At 56.1% G+C, this 9,436-nt stretch overlaps 1 protein-coding gene across 1 annotated transcript; it reads left to right on the forward strand.

Annotated features, from left to right (window-relative positions):
- Positions 1-314: 314 nt before the first annotated feature.
- On the forward strand, positions 315-2,309 carry LOC125513182 (putative xyloglucan galactosyltransferase GT19). Its single transcript, XM_048678215.2, has one exon. The coding sequence runs from the start codon at positions 585-587 to the stop codon at positions 1,941-1,943; it is 1,359 nt and encodes a 452-aa protein (XP_048534172.2). The 5' UTR covers positions 315-584; the 3' UTR covers positions 1,944-2,309.
- The last annotated feature ends 7,127 nt before the right edge of the window (positions 2,310-9,436 follow it).

A 9,436-nucleotide genomic window follows, 5' to 3' on the forward strand; every position in this document is an offset into this window, starting at 1 on the left:
GGGGGGTGGGGGGGGGGGGGGTTAGTTTGCACTCGTATTAGCACCATAATGGTCCGTTGTTCTATTGTTTTTGGGCTTTGAGCTAGTTACGACCTTTCTACGTGTGTAATGGAACAACCTCCTGACAGTATAGCTGGCCGGGCCAATCACGCCGACCCACAAGCACGCCGGCACGGCCCGCCATGGGGCAGGCACGACACAGGCTAAACGGGTCGTGTCTGGGCCTCGAGGCTCGGCACGCGGGCCAGCACGGCACGACCCATTTATTAATTTTTATTTTTCCTGATGTGTGTGTGTGTGTGACCTAAATTACAGCCCAATAGGCTGAAAAACATGCGGCCCGGCGTGCTAAACGTGCCACGGGCCGGCCTGTTTAATAACCAGGCTGTGCCTGGGCCGAGGAGCGACACACGTGGGCCGGCACGGCATGGCCCGTCTATTAAACGTGCCACGGCGGGCCGTGCCGTGCCAGGCACGATTGGCACGGGCCGGGCCCGTTTGGCCAGCTCTGCCTGACAGTTACACGAGAACCCCACTCTGTGTGTCTCTCTCTCACTGACTCGCCCCACTCCCCCAACCCCAAGATGCCCAATTCTCTCCTGCTTCTCCTCCTCGTCCTCCGCGCAGTCGCCGGAGACGCCGCCGCCGATTCGGCAGACCCCTGCGCGGGCCGTAGGATCCACATCCGGGACTTGACCCCGCGCTTCAACACGCATCTCCTCCGCCACTGCGACGCCGCCTTCCCGCTCGCCGACCCGTCCTCGTCGGTCACCTCTGCGCCGACCTGCGAGTCGCTCGCCAACCACGGGCTCGGCCCGCGCACCCACGCCCGCAGCCGCTCCTGGTACCGCACCGACGCGCGCCTCCTGGAGCCCTTCTTCCACCGCCGACTCCTCGAGCGCCGCTGCCTCGTCGCCGACCCGAGCCTCGCCGACGCCGTCTTCCTCCCGTACTACGCGGCGCTCGACTCTATCCCCTACGTGCTTGACCCCTCGCTCCTCAACTCCTCCGCGCTTCACGGCGCGTCCCTTGCCCAGTTCCTGGCGCGCGACCGGCCTCAGATCCTGGCGCGTCGGCACGGGCACGACCATTTCATGGTCCTCGGCGGGTCCGCGTGGGACCACTCGCAGCCGCCGCGCGCGGAGCCCCGGCTGCTGGGCACCACGTCGCTGGTCAGGCTGCCGGAGTTCGAGAACTTCACGTTCCTGGCGCTGGAGTCGCGCTCGTGGCCGTGGCAGGAGCACGCGATCCCGCACCCGACGTCTTTCCACCCGGCCTCGCTCCCGCGGCTGGAGGCTTGGCTCGCGCGCGCGCGGCGCTCCCGCCGCACCACGCTGATGCTCTTCGCCGGCGGCGTCTCGCGCCCGTCCAGGCCCAACATCCGGGGCTCCATCCTCGCCGAGTGCGCGAACCGCACCGACGCGTGCGTCGTCGTGGACTGCTCGGCCGGCAAGTGCTCCCACGACCCCGTCCGGTACATGCGCCCGATGCTGGGTGCCAAGTTCTGCCTGGAGCCGCCGGGGGACACGCCGACGCGGCGGTCCACGTTCGACGCCATACTCGCCGGGTGCGTGCCGGTGTTCTTCGAGGACGCCGCGGCGAGGCGGCAGTACGGCTGGCACCTCCCCCCAGGGCGGTACGACGAGTTCTCCGTGTACATACAGAAGGAGACGGTGGTGCTCGGGGGCGTGAAGATCGCGGAGACGCTGGCGGCCGTGCCCGACGCGGAGGTGCGGAGGATGCGGGAGCGCGCGCTGGAGATGGCGCCCAGGGTGCTGTATCGGAGGCACGGGAGCACCGCGGAGCTGAGGGAGGCGGGCAATGACGCGGTCGACCTAGCCGTGGACGGCGCGCTCCGGAGGATACGCAGGCGGGCTCGCGCGCTGGAGGAAGGCCAGCCGGAGAGGATATACGCGCAGGAGGACGACAGTGTCGACGCGTAGGACTACCAAATGTCAAATGAAATGCTCTTGAAGACATTCTCTTGGTCCGGATTTGGGCATTTCTATATCGTGCACTCCGCAGTTTACCTGCATCTTTCGCTTTGAAGAGTGTACATTTGCTATGTCATCCACGACCACGAGATTAGTTCTTGTAAATGTGGGCAAGTCATTTGCATTTTCAAGTGTTGCTATAGAACTAGACTACTGAACGAAGTGGCTAGAAGGAGAATAGGATGGTTGAAGTCTGTATTTTCATGGTTTAATGCAAACTGGTCGTGATCACATAATAATTCTTTTTGTAGTAGGTATTTATTCCTCAAAAATAGTGTTACTGCTAATACAATCTCTTTGACGCTGTCTGGAACACGGTGCTACCTCTAGATCTCCCTGCTATTGGACCTTACGAGGTAGCAATTGACATAAGTATTCATATAAGCCTGGGATATATTTTATGTCTTTCTACGTGATTCACATAACAAGTCAAGCAACTGTGCATATTACTCTTTCTTAAATTCTGAGAAGTATTTTCCACTGCAACTGAATAAGAACATGCCATTGGTTTTTCGGCTAGAGTTAGGGTAACTCCAACGCGCCGACGCAAATGGACGTGTATTTTGTCCGCTTTTCGTCTGTTTGAATCGGCTGAAGGTGTGATGTTCGACCGTGTCCGCTCAAATCTGCCCGATGCGCCTAACAGGCCGACACCTTTTCGTCCGCTCATCCGAAGCAAATTTAATCTAAAATGGGCTAGGTCGACCACTAGGATGTTTATTGGCCGCTTCCTTTGCGCCCCGGTGGATGACCCGCCGACCATAGGTATGGCGTTCAGGTCGATGGCCATGGCCGTGGGGGTGGTTGGCGCGATCACGCTCACTTCCGGCAAGCAGTCCCCGAGCGAGGTGGGGAAGCGGGACGTGGCCGGCTCGTGCGGCGGAGGAAAGACGTGTGTCTGCGGCATGGTAGATGAGCGCGGCGACTCCGACAGGGCGGACATGCAGCCGGTGAGCCTGTGCTCGCCGCGGCCATGGTAGGGCGACAAGAATGTCCGACTCCTTGCGAGGAACCCTAGCATGGCGAGTACCCGCTGCGTGGCCTTGATGAGGAGAACCTCATTCTCCTTAATGGCGGCCTCTTGTTGAGCGGCGGCGGCAAGGGCGCCCGCGACTTGCTTTTCTTTTTTCTCCGCCTGGACCCTCCTCCGGCCAGCCCTCTTCTCGGACTGGATGACCTTATGCGCCGGCATCAACTCCCTCCTGGGCACGGGGTGGTTGGCTTCGCCGTCGCCCATGGCGAAGGAGAGAGAGGTGACGGCGGCAGGGTTTGGCGCGTCGGCCATGGTGAGTGGGCGGGAGGTTTTGAGGAGAGAGAGGAGGAAGATGGGGTGGATGTGCCACCGACGGGTTGGCCATAGGGAGGATAAGGGCGGACGGCGCACGCGTCCGCGCCGACGTAAACTCGACCCAAATTTGGATTGAAAATGAGTTGCAGATGGACGAAAAACAGATGTGTGCCCGTTTACGTCGGCGCGTCTGGCCGTTGTTTGTCCGTTTCGACCGAAACGGAGCGGCACGGACAAAAGACGTGGGCGCATTGGAGTTGTCCATTCTCATCATGGGAAAGACCGTACCTGGTACTATATTTTAGCAGCAATGCCATAGTTATCTGTTGCTGATTCATCTTGCAGGAGAATAAGATGAAAGAAATCGCAGGTTAGTTGAGTTGGTATGGGGGATGGGGCGGATTCTTGGGCAGTTTGGTTGGAAATTAAGAACATCTAGCACAACCGCTATTTATAAATTTGGCCCTCAAATATCCGCAGACGCATCTGATCGGGGGGCTTTAATTTTTGTCATTTGCAACCATAAACCTTATTTTCAAAACACTTGATAAAATTGGTTCACCTTTTATGGGGTCGGGCTGCCAGTCTGACGTGACAAACGCATCCGGGCCTTCCTTATTCGCTTCATATTTAGGCTAGATACGAGAGGTATTGGTCAGTCCGGTCATTTGTGATCGGTCGGATTTTTTTGACCGATCAATGATCGGGTCTTCCGCTCATGCATATGAGGAGGAGGATTTGAGGCGTCCGGTTGTAGATCTCTAGCAGGAGAGATTAATACGTAGACGTGTCCATAGGTGAAACGTTTGTTGGTATAGGATTTTAGTTCACTCTGATTTGCCTTAGAGCAACTCCAACGGGGCGACCCGAACGGACGCGCGCTTTGTCCGCTTTTTGTCCGTTTGGGTCGGCCAGGTGGACGCCGACGTCCGTATTTTAAAATGGGTCGGTTTGACCGTTCAACGGGGAGGCCGACCCAAATGTGGCGGCGTGAAAAAAAAACAAGTTGCACGAAATAAACATAATTAAACATAAAAGTGACCGGTCAAACGCCGGCCAAAGTCCACCTACATCTAATACACATTAAATAAAAATATTAAAAAAGTTTGTGCCCGCCTGATGCCGCCCCGCACGCTGCCCTAGACGTCGTCGGCCTTGCCCTTGCCCTTTCCCTCGACGTCGCCGTCGTCGGTGAGGTCGATGAAGACCGGAGCAGGGCCAGCCCACCCGAACGCCGCCTGGTACGTTGCCAGGGCAGCCTCCTCCGGCGTCTATGGGGGCGGCGGCATTGCGGCAAGCCGTGCGCGCTCCTCCTCCTCCTCCTCGAGCCGGAGCGCCTCCGCGTCGCGTTGGAGCATGGCCTCGTAGCGCATATGCTCCTCCTCGTCGCCCTGCTCCTAGCGGAGTCAGTGCTCCTTCCATCGCTCGAGGTGGGCCGCCTCTTCCTCCGGCGTCGTGGCGAAGTAGACGGGAGGCGCGCTCACCCACTTGTGGTATTGGCCCGTCCACGAGTAGGCCTCCTCCGGCCAAGTGGGTAGGTGGGGAGCGCTTACGCGACGGCTCCGGCTCCGGCTTGGGCTGTACGGGCGGCGACGGCGGAGGCGGCGGCACGAAGAGCGGGCTGTGGACGGAGTCCCCCTCCGCCGACAGCGCAAGGGCTTGCTCCAGCCCATCCCAATGCGCATCCTCCTCGATGTGGCTAGCCTCCAACGCGTGCTGCAGGGCCTCCTCGAGGTCGGCTTGGTACTCCGCCTCCGCCTCCATGTCCTCCGGCTCTACCTGCGGGGGCGGCGGTGGGAACGGCGTCGACACCCGAGCGCCGTTGCTCCTCGTGTTCGAGGGCGAACCAAGCCTCCCAGTTAGAAGAGTCGGCGGCGTACTCGGGCAGCCGACGCTGCTCCGGTGTGAGTAGCGCGCGGCGCCGGCGCACCTCGTCGTCGTGCGCCCGCTGGGTCCGCGGAACCGCCGGCACCGGGATCCGGTTTGGATCCAAATGGCAATGGTGCGGCAGTGTCACGTCGGGGTAGGGGAGGGGCTGCCTGTACTCCCTGTGCCACCGCTCTTGGTGCATCGGGATGTGCAGGCGCCGGCGTCCAGGGCGGAAACGCGCCGGCGGTGGAGGGGAGCATGGGATGATGAGGTGCCAGGGGTGCCCTTCCCCTTGCCATTGCTTCTGCCGAAGAGGCCCATGGCGCGCGCTAGGGTTTGCGGTCGTCGACGAGGAAGCAAAGAAAGTGGTGGGGGGGCCAGATGTGGACGGGTGAGGGAGTCCTGGATTAGGGGGTGTCCGGATAGCCGGACTATACCTTCAGCCGGACTCCAGGACTATGAAGATACAAGATTGAAGACTTTGTTCCGTGTCCGGATGGGACTTTTCTTGGCGTGGAAGGCAAGCTTGGCGATACGGATATTCAAGATCTCCTACCATTGTAACCGACTTTGTGTAACCCTAACCCTCTCCGGTGTCTATATAAACCGAAGGGTTTTAGTCCGTAGGACAACTTCATCATACAACAATCATACCATAGGCTAGCTTCTAGGGTTTAGCCTCCTTGATCTCGTGGTAGATCTACTCTTGTACTACCCATATCATCAATATTAATCAAGCAGGACGCAGGGTTTTACCTCCATCAAGAGGGCCCGAACCTGGGTAAAACATCGTGTTCGTTGTCTCCTGTTACCATCCGGCCTAGAGCACAGTTCGGGACCCCCTACCCGAGATCCGCCGGTTTTGACACCGACATTGGTGCTTTCATTGAGAGTTCCTTTGTGCCGTCGCAATCAGGAAGGATGCCTCTTCCCGTCTTTAAAGACGGCGCCGTTACTAAGGGAGCCTTGGCTGTCGGCCAAACTCTCCGGCTAGGCGGTTTTCTCATGACCGCCTGTTCGGCCATTGCGCCGACGGTGACCTCTCGGGTCATCGAAAGCAATCTTCACGTCAGCTCGAAACTCGTCGAGCAGTTAGATCCAATGGAGCTCTCTTCCGTAAACGAGCTCTTGGATCGCATTGCCGCCTTAGGGGTCACTACGGATTATGACCAGGTTGGGCTTAAACCCGATCTAAGAGAAATTAATTCTCCCCAAGTCACCCATCACGTTGCCGTGGTAGAGGCACAGTGCGGCGACTCTTCATCTATCTTAAGGACTAGCTACGTCCGGATTCCGATCCCTTCAAGCCGGATACCCGCGGAGGGGAGGATGTAACTCAAGACCTGAACTTAGAATCAGGCAACGGGCTAGATTCACTGGACAACATCCAAGAATCCAAACTTCGGAGTTCGGAAACTCCTTGGCCTCTGAGTCTTAGATTGGGTGAAGTTCCGGACTTAATTCCACCCACCCACCCGAACATAAGCGATCTATCCCAAATCAGGCAAAAGCCCGAAGAAACAGTACATCATTACTGGGCAAGGTTCCTCCTGGTTATGAACAGGATAAAGGACTGCCGCGAGGAAGACGCAATCTCAATCTTCTGCAATAATTGCACGGACAAGGGAATCCTCAACGCCACAGGTCGTCGTGATCTTACACGCTTCGCTGACTTGGCGTCCATAGTACAAAAGTACTGTGCGATGGAAAGCGCCCGGAAAACCGAAACTAAATTTTGGGACAATCCGGCCCTGAATAGAAACCTCGTCCGAAATAAAAGGGTGCATCATCATCAGACACCCGAGTTAAAAACCAAAACCCTCTACAGGGCATGGAACCGTACTGGAGGGGTGGCTTAATGGACCTTGTAAAATTCATAGTACAGAGGACGCCACACCAACTCATAGCCTTAGAGCATGTTGGATACTCCGGCAGGTGGCCAAAAGGGGCGAAGATCTCCTAATTACGGAGGCCGCAGAAAGCCACCTCAGGGACTCCAGTACAGTCTTAACAGTCTTCGAGACTTTCGCATCAAATAATATGCGAAAAAGAACACTCCGCAGCCTCGCCGAAGTCTATCAAGTAGCAACAATAAACCCATGGAGTGACACGACTATTACTTTTAATGCCAGTGATGAACCTAAAATCCGAACAGCTCGAGCACCAGCCGCATTGGTACTCAGTCCTATAGTGGACGGCTTTCGCCTTACCAAGGTACTCATGGACGGAGGCAGCGGATTGAACCTCATTTATGAGGAAACCCTTCAAAAAATGGAAATAGACTGGAACCGCATTGAGCGAAGCAGCACAACCTTTAGAGGAATAATCCCCAGTCGGGAAGCGCGCTGTGCAGGAACAATCACACTAGATGTGGTGTTCGGCATGCCGGATAATTATAGGTCCGAAGAGGTCACATTCCAAGTGGCCCCATTCAGTAGCGGATACCACGCTCTGCTGGGGCGAGAAGCGTTTACAATCTTCCAAGCAATACCCCATTACGGGTACATGAAGCTCAAGATGCCCGGGCCGAACGGAATCATCACTCTCGCTAGTGATCCGGACATAGCACTCCGCGCCGAAAACAAGACAGCCGCATTGGCTCTTGAGGCACTGTCCGAAGCCCTAGCGGCTGAGGAACTGACTACGCTGCGCTCCACGATAAACATGGACGATGTGATACTCGATAAAAGATCCAAGTCCACCTCCTTTAAACCAGCGGATGAAATAGTCAAATTCCAGGTCCATCCAACGGACCCCAATAAAACAGCTTTCATCGGGGCACGATTAAACCCCGATGTAGACGCCGCACTACGAGAATTCCTACGGGAGAACTGGGACATTTTTGCCTGGCACCCTTCAGACATGCCAAGAATCCCACGCAGGCTGGCCGAACACAACTTAAATATCGTAAAAGGATTCAAACCTGTCAAACAAGCCCTTCGGCGTTTCTCTGAGCCCAAGAGACAGGAAATGGGAGAGGAGCTAGCCAAACTATTGGAGGCCGGATTCATCAGAGATATAAAACATCCGGACTGGCTAGCAAACTTGGTGATGGTACCAAAGAAGGACAAATCCTGGCGCCTGTGCGTTGACTTCAAAGACCTTAACAAGGCTTGCCCAAAGGATCCCTTCCCCCACCCCTGCATCGATCAAATTATCGACGCCACTGCAGGACACGATTCGTTGTGCTTCCTCGACGCATACTCCGGTTACCATCAAATCGAGATGGCCGAGTCAGACCAAGCCGCAACAGCATTCATCACCCCATACGGCCCATTCTGCTTCAACACAATGCCTTTCGAGCTCAAAAACGTTGGCGCAACATATCACCGCATGATTCAGACATGTCTGGCAAACCAGATCGGCAAAACAGTAGAGGCATACGTGGAGGATGTGGTCGTAAAAACAAGACATGTCGAATCCCTAGTAGACGACTTGAGGCTTACATTTGACAACCTCCGAGCATATGACATCAAGCTAAATCCGGAAAAATGCGTTTTCGGCGTTCCAGCCGGAAAGCTCTTGGGCTTCATTGTATCCGGTAGAGGAATCGAAGCAAATCCAGCCAAGATCTGAGCGTTGTCATAATTGGATATCCCAAAGGACCTCAAACAAATACAAAAATTAATCGGATGCGTGGCGGCTCTAAGCCTCTTTATCTCCCGGTTGGGAGAAAAGGCGCTACCCCTCTATCGCCTCATTCGGCGCACCGAACACTTCGAGTGGACGGATGCCGCCATGGCCGGACTCGAGGAAATAAAAGCCATATTGGCAACAAACCCCGTCCTGGCCGCGCCAAACATCGGCGAACCAATACTATTGTACATTGCAGCAACCCATCAAGTTGTCAGCGCAGTACTCGTCGTCGAATGGGAAACGGACGGACACAAATTCCCCCTTCAAAAGCCGGTTTACTATGTGTCCACTGTCCTCACCCCATGCAAATCACGGTACCCACATTATCAAAAGATTGCATATGCGGTATTCATGGCATCCCGGAAGCTACGGCACTACTTTCAAGAGTGTTCAATCACAGTAGCATCGGAAGTACCACTCAATGATATTATAAACAACTGTGACGCAACGGGCCGAATTGCAAAATGGGCCATCGAGCTCCTCCCGTTCGACATAACTTATAGGCCACGGTGAGCTATCAAGTCGCTGGTTTTGGCCGACTTCGTCGCAGAATGGACGGAGGCCGAACTCCCTAAAGAGTACGGCACATATTCAAACTGGATCATGCACTTCGACGGTTCCAAAATGTTGGCCGGACTTGTGGCCGGCG

This window comes from Triticum urartu, chromosome 1A (assembly GCF_056163025.1).
Source record: "Triticum urartu cultivar PI428250 chromosome 1A, HENAU_Tu73, whole genome shotgun sequence".
NCBI classification, from domain to species: Eukaryota; Viridiplantae; Streptophyta; class Magnoliopsida; order Poales; family Poaceae; genus Triticum; species Triticum urartu.

Bases quoted from the DNA above. Each gene is read 5' to 3' on its own strand.
- LOC125513182 (XM_048678215.2), top strand. From the start codon at position 585: ATGCCCAATTCTCTCCTGCTTCTCCTCCTCGTCCTCCGCGCAGTCGCC.